The sequence below is a fragment of the Herpailurus yagouaroundi genome, unplaced genomic scaffold (assembly GCF_014898765.1).
Source record: "Herpailurus yagouaroundi ecotype Mexico unplaced genomic scaffold, PumYag 77, whole genome shotgun sequence".
In the NCBI taxonomy this organism is placed as follows: domain Eukaryota; kingdom Metazoa; phylum Chordata; class Mammalia; order Carnivora; family Felidae; genus Herpailurus; species Herpailurus yagouaroundi.
In genome coordinates, this window is record NW_024412388.1 from 76,498,107 (window position 1) to 76,520,548 (window position 22,442).

At 40.7% G+C, this 22,442-nt stretch overlaps 1 protein-coding gene across 1 annotated transcript in view; it reads left to right on the forward strand.

The window, feature by feature from the left end:
* Positions 1–22,442, forward strand: part of LRRC8C (leucine rich repeat containing 8 VRAC subunit C) — an 81,342-nt gene that overhangs the window by 40,764 nt on the left and 18,136 nt on the right. Inside the window, exon 2 of the mRNA XM_040470906.1 lies at positions 5,679–5,820. Within this exon, the coding sequence (XP_040326840.1) occupies positions 5,683–5,820 (138 nt within the window). The 5' untranslated portion in view covers positions 5,679–5,682. The remainder of the gene's footprint in view (positions 1–5,678; positions 5,821–22,442) is intronic.

Genomic DNA, 22,442 nt, shown 5'->3' on the forward strand with positions numbered 1-22,442 from the left:
ACAGAGACAGAGCATGAGTGGGGAAGGGAAAGAGAGGAAACACAGAATCTGAAGCAGGCTCCAGGCTCTAAGCTGTCAGTACAGAGCCCGATGCAGGGCTTGAACTCATGAACTATGAGATCATGACCTGAGCTGAAGTCAGGCACTCAACTGACTGAGCCACCCAGGCGCCCCAGGAATTATTGAACTTTTAAATTCATTTTTGTAATGGTTCACTCACCACATTACTGTAATTTGGAATTGGCTCTTGTTCCCTTGAACGATGTCTGTCTAAAGGTAATGCCATTTTCCAACTGCCAAAAAACTGTGGAATAAAGCAAATGTTGGCTGTATCCAACTGATAGGCATTGGAGGGCAGTGTTAGCAATCCGGTTTGAATCAAATAGAGTAGGTTTCATATTCTTAGAGCCAAGGGTTAATAGAGCAGAATTTGTTCTGTGTAATTAATTCTGGAGAAAATAATAAAACTCTTCTGAGAGGGAGAAAGACAGATTGTTCAGGAAGAGCCAAATAAATGAAAGAAAGAAACTCTGGGTTTGCAACTAACTTTACCAATATTCTTTACCAGAGGATTATATCATATGATCTTCTGAGAAGTAAATTTTATAAAGCCATTAAAATGACTTTCGGAAATAAATATTTCTAATAAAGGAAATGCACATGGATTTCTGCAAAAGGACACAGAGGCAGCTCTATAACATAATGTAAAATTTATATAATTTTAATTAGGACTCCAGAATCTCATGATTGAAATGCAATGCCATATTTCCAAAGGCATTTTTTAATTAGGTAAACTAAGCTCTTACATAATAAGTTGGAAATCAAAGTTGGACAAAATTCCAAAATAGAAAAAAGTTAAATAGAAATAAAATTATGCTGATTGATCTCTAGGGGAAAAGACTGTATTTAAACCCAAGCAGTTGATTCAGTGGTGACTCCCTGAGCTTGAAACAGTAACTCTTGAAATGGTAACAAATCCATTGGAAGCCACAATAGTAATGAAAGAGAAATCCAGGGTAGCCACTGATAATGCAGGTCTTCAGAGCTGCTGAAATTTTTGAAAGAAGAATACAAAATAAATTTTTGTTTTCAATCAGCAAGCACAAGGTCCATCTGCTCTCTCTTTAGTTTTTGGAGTTGTTTAGTCAACTTCTTTATCCCCACCCTTTTGTTGTGTCAAAAATAATTACAAGGATGAGCCCTGTGATATGTTAAAATAATAAAGTCTCTGTGTGTGTAGGGCAGATCTGTGTATGTACATTCATGTGGAGTATGTGTGTACACGCATATATGGCATGGCCATAAACATGGACACATACATACACTTACCCAAAAGCGGTGAAGTGTGTTAAGAGCTCTAACAAAAAGGCTGTGTCATCTTGGCCGGCAGCTTCTCTAAAAACCCATCTTAGTTAGGTTGTGCCAGTATGGGGAGGCAGTACATACTATTTAAGTTTCTTAGATTCCTTAGTTTGTCTTTATTTTCCACATTAAAAAGACTAATGCCTGTGAAGGCAATGTAGCCAAGGACTCAGAGAACATGGCCTTTGCTGAGTGCCTATGCTTTGCTTTCTCAACAAGAGCTGTCGATGAAAGAACAGTGAGCCTCTACCTCAGTGCTTCTCAAAGTGTGGTTGATGGAACCCTGGTGGCCTAAACCGGGAGTCACAAGGTCAAAACTATTTTGTCATGCTCAGATTTATTTTTATTTTTTTATTTTTTATTTTTGCCTTTTTCGCTTATGGTGCCAAAGCAGTGGTGGGTAATGCACCTTAGCACGAACCAAGATAGAGGTATCAGACTGTGCTGTGGTGATTACATTCTTCATTAGCATACACTTACAACTTAAATGCCAGTTTTATTTAGTCTCCCCATTGTTGCATTAAAATTATTTAAATAACTCATAAGCCTTGGCTACACACTGTATTAATGTGCTGTATGACAAAGGAGAAGAATACATAAAGCATTTCTGGTACATTCCACAGTACAGCGGTTGTCTCAAGGAAAAGTCCTCATTTGAGTTGAAAGTTGAGTTAGCTCCTTTATCGTATTATGTCACTGTTACTTGAATAAAACAACTGATTACTCAGACTTTAGCCTGTGGAAGATATTTTCTCGAAATGAATGAAGTGAGCCTAATGCTTTAAGGAAAACATCTGATACCATTTGCTACCACAAACTTCAAACTTTCAGGTGGTGATTAGAATTCCCATTCCTTAAAACTTTTCTCGTGAAAGCAGTAATGATATTAATGAATGTGATTTTTTTTTACATAATTTGTCAACATTTGGAAGATCTGCATAATTCAGCAATCCAATATTTTCCAGATGACCAAATACCAACATATCATGAAGTTTGAAAAGTTTGTTGATATAGTTTTCAGATTCCATATTGCAACTAACTAGGTCAGTTTGATATCAAAAGTTAATATCCACAATTATATGAAAAGGCTGTTAAGATACTCTATTTTCCAACTGCCTATCTATTGGATTCATAAATTTCGATCAAAATAACATTGCAACAGACAGAATGCAGAAGCAGATACGATAATCTAGCTATCTTCCATTAAGCCTAATGTTAAAGAGATTTGCAAAAGTGGAAAGCCATGCTTCTCTCTCGCTCTCTCTTTTTTTTTTTTTTTTGTTTTTTGGAGACTAGTTATAATCAACATGTAATGGGTTTATTTTTAACTTGGTGTATATATTTAAACTTTCTTGGTTTAAATTTCTTTTTTTTTTTTTCTAATGTTTATTTATTTTTGAGACAGGGAGAGACAGAGCATGAACGGGGGAGGGTCAGAGAGAGAGGGAGACACAGAATCTGAAACAGGCTCCAGGCTCTGAGCTGTCAGCACAGAGCCCGACGCGGGGCTTGAACTCACAGAGTGTGAGATCGTGACCTGAGCCGAACTCGGCCGCTCAACCGACTGAGCCACCCAGGCGCCCCGGTTTAAATTTCTAATACAGTAAATGTTAAGTGGTGTGATCCACATAAAAAAATGCTCCCTGGGGTGCCTGGGTGGCTCAGTCGGTTGAGCGTCCGACGTCAGCTCAGGCCATGATCTCACGGTTCGTGGGTTCGAGCCCCGCGTCGGGCTCTGTGCTGACAGCTCAGAGCCCGGAACCTGTTTCAGATTCTGTGTCTCCCTTTCTCTATGCCCCTCCCCAACTCATGTTCTGTCTCCCTCTGTCTCAAAAACAAATAAACATTAAAAAAATAAAAAATAAAAAATAAATTAAAAAAAAAAAATGCTCCTTGAGGTCCTTCTACATTTCAGAGGGTGAAAGTGACCTGAGATCAAAACATTTGAAAGCCACTGCTTTACATTGGTGCATTTTATTCCTGAGATTGGTCCTCACTTCAAAAAACAAGCCCAGTTCCTCCAAAGGTGTACAGGGACTCACCATGAAGGAAACAACCACCAAATCTGTCAAAGAATGTGGACTAGCACACAGGTATACTGCCCTCATTAGCACTGTCACTGCAGCTGGCTGGGGTCACCTCCAATCTCATTTGGGTGAGCAGAGCTCCATGAACAAGCATCTGAATTCAGTCATTCACTTACTCAACAGCAGTTGTTCAGGCCCTGCTCCTGTTTGCCAGGTGCTGTGGTCAGTGATGGGAATGCAAAATGGAATGAGACAATGTGGCTCAGTCGGTTGAGCGTCTGACTCTTGATTTTGGCTCAGGTCATGATCTTGTGTGTTTGTGAGATCAAGCCCCACATGGGGCTCTGTGCTGACATCGCAGAGCCTGCTTTGGAAGCAGAACTCGGAAGTTAAGATGAGTTAGAGCCTCTGTGACTGTCACTGGCCCAACCATGAGTAGGAAACACTTGGGGCAGTGAGGTTGTAATGACTCACTGGGAAGCAAAGCGGTCATGAAGTGTTAGGAAATATGAACTAGTCTGAAATGTCAAGGACACTAGGAATCTGCAAAGTTCTTAATTTAGCTTGTATGGCTTACCTGCAACATATGTTTTGAGAACACACGTGCATAGCATATAGGTTCTTCCTTCAAGAAGCTTGCAGCCTAGTGGTAGTAACAGAATGAAGTTAGGGAAGTCGTGTTTTGATAAAATGAGAAAATCGTATCAAATGCTGCACGGATGTCAACTAGGCAAGTCACAGATGAGAGCGGCAGCAGGCAGTTGAAATTTTCAACACTGTGTTAAGGAAAAAGCCTAGAAGGAAGACAGATTGCCGCTTTAGGAAGTCAGCTAAAGCAACAAGACAGAATGGATAATTAAAATCGTTTCCAAAGATAACCACCTGTGAACTCAAAGAGGAGGCTTGGCTTGGCTTTGGGCTGTTTATTGTACAGCCCTCAATTCAGTATGAGGGAAGGGAAGATCCACAAAATAAACAAGGCTTGGGAGAATAAGCAGCAAAACGCAGCCTTGCTCTTGCTCTGTAATTAGGACTGAGTAATAAGGACAGGTGCAGAGAGCTAGATTCTTGGATCCAAAGGTGGCAAAAGGGAGAGAAATTTTCTTTTTGTCCCACACTGGCTACCCTTATTGTCATAAGAACAGAACATTTCTTCTCACGTAGCAGGGTGATGAACTTCAAGTCCCGGACCATAGGAAAGGCAGTGGGACTGAGCCATGAGAAAGGACAACACAGTCTAAGAAGGATGTGTCTCTTTCTCCTTTTTCCTGGAGCCTCAGTTGCATCCTACTCATTTATCTTCTGTCGTTGAGATAGAGATAGGCGTTTCCAAGGACAACTCATTTCTCAGAGCAGAAAATCAGGATAAATGTGAGGTTCACAGTGAAATATGCAGAATACAGAAAATAGAGAAAAAGAAATCAAGTCAAAAGCACAGGCACAGGATGCCTGAGTGGCTCAGTTGGTTGAACGTCTGACTCTTGATTTCGGCTCAGGTCATGATCTTGTGGGTTCATGAGATCAAGCCCCACATGGGGCTCTCTGCTAACATCGCAGAGCCTGCTTGGGATTCTCTCTCTCCCTCTCTCTGTCCCTCCCCACTCGTGCTTTCTCTCTCTCAGAAATGAACAGTAAAAGAAAAGAAAAGGAAAGAAAAGAAAAGAAAGGAATGTTTTACAAAGCACGGGGACAAAAAATGGGAAGCAAGAAAAAGTGAAGTCCTTTGCAAGCCATCCCCTCCCCCTACCACAACCACAACCACAACCAATGAGGTCCTTCCATCTTACAAGACCAGGGCCAGGTGGCAAAGCAGTCTGCCTTCCCAGGGGGCAAGTAAATGCTTTACAAATAGAGACTAGTAAATAATTAACACAAACCAATGCTGAGATTACATTTAAAATAGTTTAAAGCAGCAACCCAGGATGCTAAGATAAATAACAGAAGCATTTCAAAGGCTGGGCTCTGTTCTCTCTGGCATCTTCATGTTTTGTTTAGGGGAAGGGAAGGTCCAGGAAATAATGGTCTGCTCTGGCCATGGTCCTTCTGGTCATGCGGAGCCAAAGGCAACCCACTTATGGGATAATAGTCAAATATTTGCCATTTCCGTGTGGGGCTTATTTCCTCTACCAGTGGCGTTATTCAATGGTTTCATAAAACACCAAGGTGCCTTGACAACTCCTGGACTAATTCAGGTCACTGCTTCTCGTGGGTTGAAGCAGCACGTCCAATGCTGTTAATGTGGTGTGTTGTACATGAAGAGAAATTAATTCACAGCCTTTCCTTTCTCAGAAACATGATTCCGGTGACAGAATTCCGACAGTTCTCTGAGCAGCAGCCTGCCTTCCGTGTGCTGAAACCATGGTGGGATGTGTTTACCGACTACCTTTCGGTAGCTATGCTGATGATCGGTGTGTTCGGATGTACTCTGCAGGTAGGTGCCTACACTCACATCAAAATGGGAGCCAGAGCAAGACACTAAGCTGTTGAAACCTTTAAAAAGAGCTGGTGGTATGATTTTCAGCCATGTAAATACTAGTTGTCCTGCTCTACTTGTGTATGGTGTTTGTAGTCATGGAAGGGAGCCCAAAACATATTCACTGCACTTTCATATATGTATATATATTTGTATAAAACTAAATAAACTGGCCGTCAAGTGTTCTACTATGATAGGGGCATCCATAAAGCACTAAGAGAGTGCAGAGGAGGGGCCCGTGGCTTGGGAATGAGAGAAAAGGTGATGGTTGTATTAAAACTTGGAGAACCAACTGTATTAAGGGAGACGGAGCCAGGGGTAGAAAAAGATGCCAGGAAGGAGACAGAAAGCTTGAAGTCATGGGTGTGAGGAAGAACATGACACCTTTGGGAAACTGTCAGTAGGGCTGGCACTCACTGGGTGTCATCAGCATGAGAGTTGAAGCCATGCCTGTGAATGGAGTCACCAGGGAGAATGTGGAGAGAGAGATGACGTCAAGAATACCAACGTGTGAGCAAAGGAAAAAGGGGTGCCTCTGAGGGAGACTGAGAAGGGGCAGCCGTATGGAGAGGTGGAACCCAGGAGAGAGTGGAAAGACACGTGTGGTCAACGATGGCAGGCATACAACTCACTCACGGACTAAGGAGAAACAAGTAGCACCCGGGTCATTCGAAATCATAGTTTGAGTGGTTGGAAAAGTGAATGGAAATTAAAGACTGGCGTAGGTGTGACTTTCAGGCCGATCAGCTGAGAGGAAGAAAAACTTGGAAGAAAGGGAAATATCTAGAAGTGGTGCAGAGTGGAAACAAAGGCCTTTTAAAATTTGATTTTAATAATGGTAACACATAATGCTTCCTAAGTGACAGGTACTCTTCTGAATACTTGACACATATTTTAACTCATTTCATCCTCATGGCAACAGTGAGATATCGGCGCTATTATTATCCCCACTTACAGAGAGACAACAAAGGCACTGAGAGATTAGGGAAACCTCCAAGGTGAGTGGCAAAACCTTTACTGAGGCCCAGGCAGTTTGGCCTGCGTGTTAATCTCTAACACCATGCCCCTTTTTATTTGTAGGCTGAAAACATTTGGCCTCTCTCTACCCCCCAAAAAAGGATACCAGTGAAAATTCAGAATTTGAAAGACAGAAAAGACATACATTCATTTATAAATAAAACAAATAGTTGTTGAAGAACCTACTGTGTTCCAGGCACTGTCCTAGGTGCTAAGAATTATCAGTGCAGGAGAAAAAAGACAAATGCCCCAGCCATATAGACTTTAAATTTTATGGGAAAACAAAATAAGCAAAACCAGCTCATAAATTATATATATTAGAAGGTAATAAGGACAATGAAAAAGAAAATACAGCATACATGGATGGTGTCAGCAGGTGATATTAGGAGTTGCAATTCTCACGTAGGAAGCCTTCACTGGGAGGGTGACTTCTGATGAAGGAAGTGTGGGAGCAGACCACGCAGATGTCCAGAGAGGAGCCTCCCCGGCAGAGGGAACAGCAAAAGCAAAAGACACATGGACAGAGTGTTCACAGACTCCTTGCCCTTCTCCAGGAGAACTTGACATTTGACTTCTTCAGCTTTCTAGCTCTGTTTCCCTGGAGACCTGATAAAAGTAGAATGTTAGCTGTGTTACTAGGCAACGTTGCTTGTGATATAAATGACTACTGTTTGGTCAACTGCATCTGGACTGGAAGAATGATAAATGCCTGGTAGGAAGCCACACCACCGGACTTCTGTGATTGTGGTGACACCTATAACAGGGCATGTCCCTTGACACACAGAAAGTGTATCTATTGAGTTACACCAGAGATTAGTCTCTTTGGAACATAATAAGCCTTTTAAGCCAGGGTAAATGCAGACCCCCATGTCCAGTGGATCTCTTTTCCTTGTGCCTGAGATGATCCGGAGAGGAGGGGCCTGGGGAGAGACGAGGTCCTGGGCAGGGTGTGGATCCCACACAGACAGTTAAGAAGGTTCCTCCAAAGGTAGAAAGCCTGATGCCACATTGCTGGCAAGCTGTGACTTTAATCCTGGATCTTTCTAAGTGATTCTGGTACCAGATGAGTGTTAGGATAATCTTAAAGTCCGAATGTTGAGATAAACCTGGAAGGACCCCTGGTGATGTTATAAGCCTGAAGCAAGGATGTCCCTGGCATGCTGAAGAAAGCCAGGCCAGTGGGCTAGAGCAGAGTGAGCTAGGCACAGAGTAGAAGAATAAGGCCTGAGAGGCAGTAGTTGCAGATCACACAGGGCTTTGTAGGTCCCTGTAAAGGTTTGGGCCTTGCTCTGAGTGAGATGGAACATGTTTTGAGGTTCAGGCAGAGGAGTGTCATCTAACTTGTATTTCAACAAGACCACTCTAGTTGTTAAGAATACAGTAGAGGGGGCAAGGATAGAAGCCGGGAGGTTTAGAAGGCTAATTTCAGAAGGCTAGTGTAGGGGCACCTGGGTGGCTCAGTCATTTGAACCTCCAACTCTTGATTTCGGCTCTGGTCATGAGCCAAGGGTCATTGGATTGAGCCCTATGTCAGGCTCTGCACTGTGTGTGGAACCTGCTTAGGACTCTCTCTCTCGGGCGCGGGGTGGCTCAGTCAGTTGAGCCTTGGACTGCAGCTCAGGTCATGATCTCACTGTTCATGAGTTCGAGCTTCACATCAGGCTCCATGCTGACAGCTCAGAGCCTGGAGCCTGCTTTGGATTCTGTGTCTCCATCTCTCTCTGCCCATCCCTCTCTACCTCTCTTTCTCTCAAAAATAAGTAGACATTGAAAAACAATTCTCTCTCTCCCTCTGCCCCTCTCCCTCACTCACATGCTCTCTCTCTACAAAATAAATAAATAAATAATAAAATTTTTAAAAATCATTAAAAAGAAGAAGAAGGCTAGTGCAATAAAATCCAGGCAAGACATGAATCAGATGGCTTGCACCAGGATTGAAGCAGTGGTTCTGGATATATATATATATATTTTTTTTTCAACATTTATTTATTTTTTTTGGGACAGAGAGAGACAGAGCATGAACGGGGGAGGGGCAGAGAGAGAGGGAGACACAGAATTGGAAACAGGCTCCAGGCTCCGAGCCATCAGCCCAGAGCCTGACGCGGGGCTCGAACTCACGGACCGCGAGATCGTGACCTGGCTGAAGTCGGACGCCTAACCGACTGCGCCACCCAGGCACCCCAAGGTTCTGGATATATTTTTAAGGAAAAGCTGTAAGATTTGCTGAAAGATTGAATGTGATGTATGAGGGAAAAAAAATCATGACTAAAATTTTTAGGCCTGAACAACTGGAAAAAGCTTGTTTTTGAGCATAAATTTGAGTTATATGTTAGATATCCAAGTAGACCTGTTAAGTCAGAAGTTGGATAGAAGACTCGGGAAGGAGCTCAGGGTAAGTGAAGGATGGTCATCTTCACAGAGGAGGAGGTGATGGATCCAGGATCCAGTGGCAGGACAACCCTTGATTTGGGGGGAGGGGGCATCTTCCACCACAATGGGAATGATGGCTACAGATGCATTTGGTTGGAGGGGCAGGGGCGAGGCACAGAAAGATGAGAGTTTGCACCTACTAGCTTCTGTGAGGTAGAAAGCAACACATCTGGAGAGAGCTTGTGAGGGTACGGGAGGCCATAGGATGTGGCAAGAAAGGAGGCCTGGAGTAGGGTCCTTGAGGAGAAAGGCAAATATTTAGAATGGCCAGTTTGGGAAGTTACAGAGGGAGGTGACATAGATCAGCAGGAGGACTCTGTGCCTGTTTTACTTTATTACCATGGCAGGGCCTGGAATCGTTTCTCTTGTTGGCATATCCCATGGCAGGATGAAATGCAGAAAAGAGAAACCACACAGACTATCCATAAAAACTAGTAGTTAACCTGGAACAAAATGAAAACAAGAGCAAGAACCGATGAAAATATCTACAGTGAACATCCTTTAAGAAGTGCACCCATAGCAAGTTCAGAAGGGACAAGTGAGTTCAAGCACAACTGGAGCGCCTGTTCCTGTGTCATGGTCAGAATCCTGTTCCTGGAGCACAGCCCTGTTGCATCTTTCTGCTGTGCTGTAGCTCTTGGAACTCCCCACCTAGCACCCCACCCAGCATCACCGCGTATCAGATACTGACCTAACCTGGTCCCTTCACACACAGGCCTGTTTCATTCTCATAGTCTTTAGAAGAAAACGGACCCCAGTTATATAGATATGGGAAGTATAGTCTGAGAAGTCAAGGCTCTAAACAATGTGAAATGCCTCAAAGGAAGATTGTGTCAGAATATGAAGGTTACCAGTCTCAGAATTCGTAGGAGGTGGACCATTTGATTCAACAACATCCCCAAGTACCCACAATATGTCAGGCATTGTGTAGAGTGCTAGACACTGAAAGAGAAATATAATACAGCCCCTGACCTCAGATTGCTAGTAGTCAAAAGACCATAGAAATCCATAAGCAATGCCACTTAGCATGTAAGCACCTCAGTGGTGGTAGACTTCAAGAGCATTAAATATGGTGTCATCTCAGCTGCTGGAAGTTAGGAACTTGAGGAAATGAAAATTGAACTCAGTCTCAACGAATAAATATACAAAACTAATATATATATATGTATATATATACACATATATACATATGTGTATGTATATGTGTATATATATGTGAATTTATATATATACACATATATATGTGTATGTGTGTGTGTATATATATATACATATATATATATACACATATATATATACACATATATATATATATATTTAAAGGAGTGGAAGGAAAAATCAGCACAAACAAAAGATTTAGTATGATCATTTCACAAAGCCCTCATTGATGAGTATCAATGGCCTTATAGAGGGCGTCTCATGGTGGGTGGGACATTCCTGCATAGCAGAGGAATTGTCTTATCTCCAATGCTAATCGCATCTGCATTGAATAACCCTGATAAGGGAACCTGTTCTAGAATCTGCGTGTATTTTAGCTCCCAGAATGAAACTGTAAAAGTAAATTAGTCCCATTTTTCAGATGAGAATTTTTATCTGAAAGGTTAGGTGACTTGTCCCAAAGCCAAGAGGGATACAGTGGATTTTCCAATCTGCTGTTGATGCTCCAGAATGGGTCTTTTCATGAACGCTGTGCACACTGCTCTGGAATAGTATGGAAGCATTACACCTGCACAGATCATATGGCCAAATTTTGGATTGTGACACAGGATCTTAAGTATAAAAACAAGGGCAAAATGACCAAAAGGGAAAATAGAAAGTTAGAAAAAGAAGGAATTTCCTGAATTACATCTTAGATTTTCTAAAAGATGATTCACTGTACACCTACTATAAGAAAGAATAACTTTTAACCTATAGTAAACATTAAAGAAACAAGAAATAAAATATGGTATAAATTACTTAAAGTAAAACCATCTCATATATCCATATTACACATGAAAGTAATATTCTTTGGGGGGAGAATTTGCACTCTTATTTTAGTTCTGATATCATAATCCTCTGAAATTGACTTGATGACTGATAACTTCATAAACAAAAGGTTCTCTGTGAAGCTCAAATTCCTTTCCCATTCCCAAGGCAATAATTTAAATAATCATAAAATCTTATCATAAAATGTGTTTTTATGCCTTGGGTTTCCCTTTGTAAAATGAAAGTGTGATAATTTTTTCCGATCTTATTTACAAAACAAGTTACTCTTATGGTTCAAAAACATGACAAAGCAAAAAATCAAAGGTAGGGTTACAAGAGTGCTCGGTGGTGGTAAGAGTCTCTTTGACTCTTCAAATGGCTTTGTCCAGTGGCAAGTTGATTATCTGTTTATTCCTATAATATTGTGTTCATATAGGTTTAACACTATGCATTTTGAAACTACTGGGGAAAGGAAGAAGTTGTTATCTATCAATAAGTTGTTATCAGTGTTCATTCTTTTTTGCTCTGATGTAAAAGGATTGTCGTCAACACTCTGGTCTTACTCTTCTGACAAATATTTGTCCATTTCCAAGCAAGTAGCTATTTTCAAGGCTGCCATGGAATAAGAGAATGTATAAAGAGCATTCCTTAGATTACGTCCGTCCACATAAGAAGCAAATGTAAACTCATTGTGAACCGGGAGACTGTGCATATCCTATTCCTGTATAGTCATACACCCTTAAGGACCAGTAGTGTAAACACCCAACTTTTTGCTATAAACAACGCTATTCAAAAACTCAACACACTCAATAAAATGGAACAAATCCTGAAAGGTCAACACATTGCTTCCTGGAAAAATAAGATTGCTTTAGATCTCTGCTCAGTGACTCCAGGTTATCTTATTATGACCAAATCCAAAACAGCCCCCAGGCAGGCTGTTCCAAATATAGAGTTAGTAGTTAGAAACCAGAAACAGGAACTGGAAGAAACAAGCCCCCTGGAAGCCCAAGGGGACTGCTTCGTGACTGTTACACAAGAAAGATATTTCCTGCTTTCTGAATTAGGAAAGAAAAAAAAGCCAAGAGAATGATTTCAATGACTTGAAAGCACCTACAAAAAAATCCTCGGGGACTTAATCCAATCCCCAGGAGCAGTCCGGCCAGCAGAGTTACACTGGAGAAGAGTTTGGGACATCTGGTGTCCCATTATTGGTGGGAATTGAGTCCCACCTTGATTTTTTGGTACATATTGAAGGTAAGTTCCACCTCTCTGAGTTACAGCCGTCCATGTCAGTTGCACGACAATGGCCTTCAGGTGAAAATGCTCACAGGCAGTTCCCAGGAAAGTACAGGTGGTAAAAATTGTAGACTCCAGAATGATTTCAAAAGAGTTCACTTTGATAATGTGTCCTGAGTTCTGGCTTCTGTCTCCTTCCCGCCCCCCCCCCATTCTCTGTCCCATACTGTCTGGATTTCTAGTTGATCTTTTTCTTTTGTCAAATTTGAATTTAAAAATGGAGACTCAGAAATTCTTACTTAGCCTGTTGTGTTTGGTGAAATTCAGAGTCCTGGTGAAAGAGCAGATGGCACTAATGGGTAGGCTCGAAATGAAACCCTCATCTAAGATCATGTTTTATGAAGTTTCTGTGTACCCTCATGTCATCATTCTACTCTGAGTCTTTGGGGAATATAAACAGAAATCATTTGGTGGCAAAAATAATTTTAAAGAGCACCCTTTCCCATCTCTGTAAGATGGTGGTAGGTCCTGTAAGAGAAGCACTATTTCAAAGTCCCTGTTACATCTAAGTAACAAAAATATGCCTTAGTTAGGACTTCCTTGTTATGGTGGTTTATTCAGACTGATACTTTTGATCTTCCCTAGAACATGACGCTTGTCATCTTTCACCTTGACAACTGAATAGGCAGTGAATCCCTGGCCACCAGAATAATATATGAGTGCCTTTCACCTCATCCTCTTGGGTTTAACATGGGGTATGAATCTAAATGCTTTTCTTAGATCGTCTAATGCCGTCCAATGCCAGTCAGTGAAGGAGGAACATTTGCCTTTATCTCACTATTATTGACTGTTATGATCGTGTTGCCTATTGATTGTTTAATAATACACCTTTTCCCTCAATAGCACAGCACTGATAGCCTTTAGGATTTTTTGTGGGTTTTTTTTTCTTCCTATAAGAAGCAAAGGAGATTTAGTCTCTGTTGTTGAGCCTGGATTGTAATTCATCAAGACCTATGTTTAAAGGTCTCTGTTGAGTAGGTTTGCTCTGATATGGAGGGCATGATCTTGTATTTCTAATCAGGGTCCTGAACTTGGAGACCCTCCCCAGTCCTCTAATCCTCCCAAGCAAACACCGACTAGCCCTCCCCTGCCCTCACTTGGTTCCTCTTCAAGTCCCCTTCTTCCATTTCACTGAGGACACCACACTGATGATATGTGGGTCATCTCAGCCACACAGGGGCCCTGAGATCAAAAGATTTGGCTAGCACTGGGACTGCATTTTAACTGTAAGGCTAGGAAATTTCTAGTTTATATCTGGAGTCCTCTGTTTAATATAAAGAGTGCTTGCTGTGCCTTCTCCCTCTGTGGTAATGTTTTCTTTATAAACTCTTACATTTTTGTTATATTTAAAATTTCTGTTGTTTGGGAACATTTAGCCTTTGTATAGTTAAAAAAATTTACCCGGTATTATTGTTTTTTGTGCTCACTTTTTAAAATATGTAATAAAACACTCCCAACTAGAAGATTTAACAAAAAAATAAGATACCATTCAAAATAGCACCAAACCTATCATGTATGTAGGAATTAAGCTAACAAAGGATACACAGGAACTTCACAGAAAACTTTAAAATGTCTAGTAAATGACATAAGAGACAATTTTAATTAAGGGGAAGATATTATGTGCCCTTAGCACAGAATTGATATTACAAAGAGGTCCAGTCCCCATGAATTATTTTATGAAACAAAAGCAATATTAATGAAATTCCAGCTTGGGGCGCCTGGGTGGCGCAGTCGGTTAAGCGTCCGACTTCAGCCAGGTCACGATCTCGCGGTTCCGGGAGTTCGAGCCCCGCGTCAGGCTCTGGGCTGATGGCTCAGAGCCTGGAACCTGCTTCGGATTCTGTGTCTCCCTCTCTCTCTGCCCCTCCCCGACTCACGCTCTGTCTCTCTCTGTCTCAGAAATAAATAAACATTAAAAAAAAAAAAATACAAGAACCCAAAAAGCACAGTAGTCTATAGACATTTAGTAAGAAACAGAACTCTATATTCTTCAAGATTTTGTTGAGGTGCTACTATATTTCATCATGGTATAATAATCGATGTATGCAACAATAACCCTGAGATACCCAGAGAAGTTAAAAATGACAAGAAAATATATATTTTGGAAAATTTCTACCAAAAAGTGTTTTTTGTTTTGTTTTAAAGTTTTAGGGGCGCCTGGGTGGCGCAGTCGGTTAAGCGTCCGACTTCAGCCAGGTCACGATCTCGCGGTCCGTGGGTTCGAGCCCCGCGTCGGACTCTGGGCTGATGGCTCAGAGCCTGGAGCCTGTTTCCGATTCTGTGTCTCCCTCTCTCTCTGCCCCTCCCCCCCTCCCCCGTTCATGCTCTGTCTCTCTCTGTCCCCAAAATAAATAAACATTGAAAAAAAAATTTTTTTAAAAAAAATAAAAAATAAAAAATAAATAAAATTCCAGCTTGATTTTTTGAGAAATTTGATAAACTTATACCAAAATTTATATGACAAGTGCTCACTTGGGGGTGGGATTAGAATGGCACAGGGGAACAAAGAAAGAGATGGAGGGGGAAGAGGAGGGGAGAGAGGAGGGAGGAAGAAAGGGGCTTTGCGTGAACTGATAATATACTGTGCACTGAAGAATATGGATAATTCAAGCCTCTGCCCTTGAGGTTCCCCTCTCACTAACACACACACACACGCATACACGTGCGCACACACACATTCAGCCCACCCCAACTATATAAACTAATTTATTCAAATGTTCTTTATAGAATATGCGTCAGGTGCTCCATTTAAATCTCATCCTTTTTCTTTCAGTTATAAACTTTTAAATCTCTGTACAAATATTTCTATTGGATTTCATAAGCTGGAAATTCCTTAACTCCAAGTTTTACAAATAGAAGAATCACTAACTCTAAGATTTATCATCCTTTTGTTTCAAAAGCAAAAATCTAGTAACATAAATTCCTAGTAACATAAATTCCATAAGACCATGCCTCATCTGTCAGATTTATCCTATATCCCCATGACCGAGAGCAGTAACAGGCAGGTGTGAGTGCTCACCAGAAGCCATCCCGCAGAATGAAGGGGTGAGTGAGCAAGGAAGAGTAGATGAGACATGTTTTGCCATGTGCTAAGGTACAGTGAGCATCCAACAGCCGTGGGAAGGAGCTGAGACCTTTGAATCACAGAGATACTGTACTCATTTGTGGGTGTTTCACACTGTAACTTCAGAGACTGTGACCAGTACGAGAGGAACCCACGGCCCCTGTCTGAGGCCTGATGGAAGTACACTTAGCCTAAAGTTGAGAAGATTGAAGGGAACATGAGCATAGACAGCAGACACCTGAAGGGCTGCCTTGTGGAAAGTTGAAATGGCTTAAACCATCCCATGTGTCCTAGAACACCAAATAGAACCAATAGCAGAAGTTCTAGGAAAGAAGATTTGGGCTGAGTACAAACTCAGACTCTCAAAAAGTCAAGAACTTTCTGAAAATGTCATGCAAAGTAGTGAGGTGTCTCTTCTTAGAGATGCCCTTCCAGAAAGCGAATGGCTCAAGAATCCACGTGTCATGCAAACAATGTTCCTTTGTTCTCTACATATAATAAATAGTGCCAAGCAGTGAGGTTAGGTGGTAATAAAACATGACAAGTCCCTGGCAAAAAAAATGAAAAATTTAAAGTGCAACATTAGATATAAGTGAATTGTGAAAAGTAAAGCCATGTTAGGAGAGTGACAAGTGTCCTACTCTAAATAGGGTGGTCAAGGAAGTCCTCTCTGAGAAGGTGCCATTTGAGCAGAATTAAAGGAACTGAAAGAAGGAGGTGTGTAGGTATCTAGAGGCAGAAAATGCCAGACAGGAAACAGAGGAGGACAGTGTTCCAGGTACAGAGAGAGAACAGGGAGTATGGTCTCTTGCAGTTTTTCTTGCTTGGATCCTCTTTATAAGGCTTGACATCACTATTAACCTAAAGTGAGCATTACCACTAATGCCTTGGAGCACCGTGCTCCTGCAAATAGCATGTCTGAGGTTGACGCTTCCAGATTTAAGTCGACTCTGACATCAGACGTAAGACAAAGAATTTAACCCTACAGCATTTGGAACCTAGGACCTTATGAACTGCTAAAGCAATTAGCATGACCCCTTGTTGACACTTCAGCCACAGTGTGTGGCAGAAAGTGTCAAGAGCATATCTCATCACGCCTACTTCAAGTTACTAAAAGACTTCAAGTTGCTAAAAGGCAGGGTGCGTGTCTAATTCATCTTTGTGCTGCCCACCTGCATGTCTTAGACTTGACATGCACTCAAGAAACGTGTTGAGTGGATGCATTAATATGCTTCAGCAGCTCTAAGGATTCAGTGACTGTCATAATAATAAAAACAATTACATGAACTTGCAATTTAAAACTGAACCAAAAACTGACAGAGGAAAGTTTTGTGTGGGGTAATTAATAAGGAGGTGATAAAAATCAGATCTTCCCCCAAAAGTAGAAAAAGAAGCCAGTAGCAAATAATTTTCCTTTAGTAATATCAGAGAGTAACCACAGCCTTCTAGAACTGGATAAGACTTGGGGAGCACCATCCTTAGAATAATTAGCATAAACCCAGTGACAAAGAAGTAAGACTGGCTCTGTGAGCAACAAACTTGGGGGGGAAAAAGTCCTTTGAGGATGTTTTGCAATAATGGGCTAGAAAGAGATCAGCACACCCTGACTTATAGGTGGTTATGTGGCTTCATGTGTTAGAAAACTAGAGCCAAAATTTGTATAGAAAAAAATAGCATGCTGTTAGAGCAAAGAAATTTATAGAAATTGAGGCACCTCAGCAGAGCAAGTTATAGAGTCAATCCAGTGAGACCAATGGAGTATATTTTACAGACTGAAAATTTGTTATGTTTGGCATGTGTGGTGGTTTTTTAATACAATTGTAGTTGACTCTCATGGTGAAAACCAGGTTTTTCTTATCTAGACAATTGCCCATTTATTCAGATGTTGTACAGAGAAGTATACTGCCAGCATCCCAAAGTAAACCATATTATGAGCAGTGATTAAGCTCCAAAGCAATATTAATACTTGACCTACTACCCAGGGATTGGATTTTATGAGCTTCCCTAAGAGTCTAAAAACCTCCATGTTGTTTTGTGGGAAAATGGTTTCTTCATTCTAAACAACCAGTTTTCAAATGGACTTTTAAGGGTTTTTTTATATTCATTAACTCTTTAGTATACGTTCGTCTTTCAGGGGGTTTTAAAAATTAACATTTACTGGTTCTTGAGTAACGGTGATACTTCCATGATATCGGTTTATTCTGTTCTTTGAAGTTTGTAGTCCCGCACTAATTAAGTTTCTCTTAAAAATAAAAATAGAATTTCAGAATTAGAGGAGAATTTAGAGGTGAGTTAATATAAGTTCCCATCCAATATAGAAATCTCTTCTATAACATTCTTGACAGATTAATACCTAGTTCCTATTTGAGTATATGTGGTGATAGGGAGAAGTGTTTTGTTCAGTGAAATTTTTGCCATGAAACTGCAAGTAAATCAGTACTGGCGGTTGACTAGGTGCCCGGGACTGTGTTAGGTACTATGGGGGATACAAAATAATTAAGGCTCCGTCTCCTTAAGGAATAGTTGAAGAAGCAAAATAACAGACTTTCATTCTACCGTTTTGTTTGCTGTGCTGTGTGACATGCTAAGTTCTGACAACACAAAACTTGCTCTTGACTCTGAAGGTGTTTAAACTGTTGCAAAGATAAACATTCACATGCATCCTTCTAAAACGCAAGATAATTGCTGCAGTGTGTGTGCATGTGTGTGTGTGTGTGTATGCGTGCATGCTATATGGTCATATTTCAACAACCAGTTATTGCAATGACTACAAAGCAGGAAAAACAGTTAAGTCTACCTGGGGAAATCAAGTTTGTCTACATTCTATATAGGATGATTTAAATTATATTCCTGGGGGAAGAAAGTATAACTCTGTGTTACAGAAAATAAGACTTGTGAGGCAAAGTAAAATTTAATTATATGTTCCCTTGGAAGATTATAGCAAATAAAGACTCTTAGATTTTTTATTTAACAGCACTTCTTCTTCTTCCTAAAGAATAGAGGAGTAAAGGCTTTTAAATATGCATAGTGAGTTTTCATCAGGTAATAATAGCAGGTTCTAAACATTAGCTTTCTCTAAGAAGTAAACTTTGCTAACTGGCAAATTAGGGTCAGCTATTTTTAAATTGAGCTGTGTCTCCCTACTCAAAATATATTAGTCTGTAAGAGCTGGTGAGATTCTTTGCACTGATACCTTAAGCTAAGGCTGTATAACTTTAAGTTCAAATATGTTAGCTTATGTTTTGCGATGTTGATGTTAACTTTTTAAAGTTTTTTTTTGTTTTTTTTTGTTTTGTTTTTTTGAGGGGAGAGAGAGAGGTAGAGAGGGAGGGGAGAGAGAGAGAGAGAGAGACAGAGAGAGAGAATTCCAAGCAGGCCCCACGCTGTCAGAGCAGAGCCTGATCTGGGGCTCAATCCCACGAACCATAATCAAGAGTTGGACACTTAACCGACTGAGCCACCCAGGTGCCCCGATGTTAACTTTTAAAATGTAGTTACTGTGGGTGATGTATGGAATTGTTGAAATACTATATTGTATGCCTGAAACTAACATAACACTGTATATTAACGGGAATTAAAATTAAAACCTAATTTTAAAAAAAGAGGGAAAAAAATTAAAATGTGGGTGCGAGATGTTGGGCTCAGAAATGCCTACGGCAAAATGAGGAAATATGGTAGAAACATATCTTCTAGTTCACTTTTGTGCATGATCATACTGGTTAGTCATTTAGTTTTATATTTTTAGAAATTCTGCACTATCAGGGCACCTGTGTGGCTCAGTGGGTTGAGCGTCCACCTCTTGACTTCGGCTCAGTTCATTATCTCACGGTGTGTGAGATCGAGCCCTGAACCGGGCTCTGCACTGAGAGCAAGGGACCTGCTTGGGATTCTCTCTCTCCCTTTCTGCCTCTCCCCTGCTCACTCTCTCTCTCAAAATAAATAAATAAACACTAAAACAAAACAAAAAATTCCACACCATTAACCACAAATCTTCTGTCTAATAAACAGGCCATCAATTACATCACCATTTTAACGGAAAACATGAACTCTCCCATAGGTTTTTAGGTGAAACACATGGTTTTTCTGAGTCTCAGTTTTATTCAATGAGCAGGATTGGCATCATTTCCATTTCACAGTTTATTGTGAAAAAAATGGTGGTAAAATAGAAATGTATTCTTTTTAGTCTCTTTAGCTATAGACTTCAAATGCCTTCATCTGGTGCATTTCCTTCAGCCCTAGGTGTGATTAGTTGGGTCTCTGGCAAACAGATTGAGAAAGGTCTAAGAGAAAGGACCAAATGCTCAATTCTTCCCTCTCCCAGAGGACCCTACAGGAGCTATATGGACAGAGGACAAGACCAGGCAAAAGAACATTTGATAAAAGAAAAAAAAAAGAACATGTAATAAAAGAACATTTGATAAAAGCCCCACTCTGTCCCCAAACTCACTATATCAATCTCCTGGTGAGCTAAGCCAGACCTCAGATAAGCCACAAGGCCTTCCTTTGCCTAACCACTGAAGGCTATGTGATCTGGGGTAGGAGGAGGGGGAGGGCAGCTCAAGAAGCTGCCTTATCCTCTTTCCCTGCACTTTAATCCCTGCCTGTCCAGAGTTGGAAAGGGCAAGGAAGACACTGAGATCGGGACAGTGGGGGGAGGAGATTGATTGTCGATTCTCCCTAAAGCCAGGGGGAGAACTTGTCTGAGCTATCCTCCCCAGGCCCTCCGAGGAGATGGTCCGCTTCCAACAGAGGCAGTTCCAGAGCCATCATATCACATCAGCTTCAAGAAAGAAGAGAGACTTCAAAGTGGTGACCCCCAAGGGAAGTTCTAAAGAGAGTCCAGAACAACTCATCTTGAGAGCTCATGCCACTTGAACTCAGAGCCTTCACCCCTTATGAGCACCAAGATTCACCACTTTTCCTTGAATGCAGCTGTCTCTACTAACCCCATTTCTCCTAGAAAGAAGGAAGGAGGAACAAAGGAGGATCTTTAGTTCTACCCCGAGGTCAACCACCTAGATAAATCAGAAAAAGACCCATCACTGAAATTCATCCTATATGGTAAAAGATCCATTTGCCTGGAATGTATGGAACCTTTCTTATCCAAATTAATGATATTTCTGGAGTCCAGATAGGTTAGCTTCCAAAAAGCATGATGATTAAAAACAACTTTTTTCCTTACCATCCAACACACCTAAATGAATAACACTTGCCTTGACTTTTGCCTTTCCGGCAAGCTTTCCAGGATGTCACAACAAGGCACAGGCATTCTCTCGTAAACTATACCATCAGTTCCCTCCCATAGATTGACCACAGCCTTGACATCGTTCACTTGATGAGCAATTTATTCTTTGATTATTAGCGTAAATTAGTTTTTGTTTAGTAAAACAGTTTTTTGTTTGTGTGTGGATGCTTCCATTGTTTAGAATTCTGCATCTTTATACAGGTTGTACATTGTGTGGACCATCCAGAGGATTTGTTTCTCTTTGGACCCCCCCCTCCCCTGCCCAGTTTCTCTCCTCTTCCTTCAGCTCACAGTTTATCAGAGAACTGCAGTGTGTCCAGGGATAAGTCATGTTGAGTACAGAACTAGTATTTCAGTCCCTGGAGATTGCTTTAAAAAGAGCTTTCCCTTCATTATTTCAAGAGCATAATTATAAATATTTTAAATTTCTCAAGCAACTGAAACAGTCTCCATTATGAATCATTAACTGTAAGTTCCTAATGTTTATCCAGTTTTTTTATATTCACTAAATCTTCTCACATGGTTTTGGCTTTAAAATGAATACTTTCCACTTAAATCTTGAATTGCAGTGGATCAAATAATGCACTAGTCCACTTGGCTTATGGGAAAATGCCATGAAGCAAAATGAAAGCAGTTTTGAATCAGACCCACTCCTCCATTTTTCAATTTTCTATTCCAATTCCTTTTATATCCTAGAGCAGCTGACCTCAAAGAGGGAAAAGAAAACACAAGGTAAATACAACTAGGATACAGAAATTGAGAGCATCCTTGATGGCTGGAAAGTCTCAGGCCAATCAATGGTTTAAAAATATATAACATTTATAGTATATAGTCATCCTTCCCTCAAAAAGTCAGTATGTCTGTATTTACAGTGGTAAGAGAATCACCTTTGTTAAGTGAAGTGTCAAATGTATACATGATCCTAATGGAGGCATGATGGTTTCTTTTTCATTTGGGAATAAAGGGATAGTGCCTTGCAAATCTTGGCCCCTTCTTTGTGTATCTTAAATGAGTAAGCACTTAGCTCCAGCTTTACGAATCACTAGGCAGACATCACCTGGCAATTTGGAAGATGTGTGAAATGAATTGTTTCATCTCAGAGGAAAGTAGCTAGAAGCCAAATATTTCCTGATGCTCACTGGCATCTGATCTTATAAATGCATGTGTTTGCCATTGTAGTTTGTTTTCCTTAGGTGAGAACATGTGTTTGTCTATTTGCCTGATATTTATTACGTACCTAATTTGTGCCAGGCAGTGTTAATAAGGATGGAGCCCACTTTTAAAGAGCTTCTTGGTCTAGGAGGTAAAATGATAATAAACAATTATGCCAGGTTTCCTTAGGTGCTATGATGGGGGAAAACCAGGGCTTAAAAGACTTCCAGTTCTGTTTAACTGTATACCTTGTTCTGTATAGTAATGACTCAAGAAATGAGGCTTTAACTTTCTCAGTAGTTAATTCTTCCACCAGACTAGTGGCATTTAATTCCCTTAAGCTTAGACATTTCTGATAATGCTTAACTTCAGAAGATGTACTTGCTGTCTGGGATTCACTCGTGTACAGAT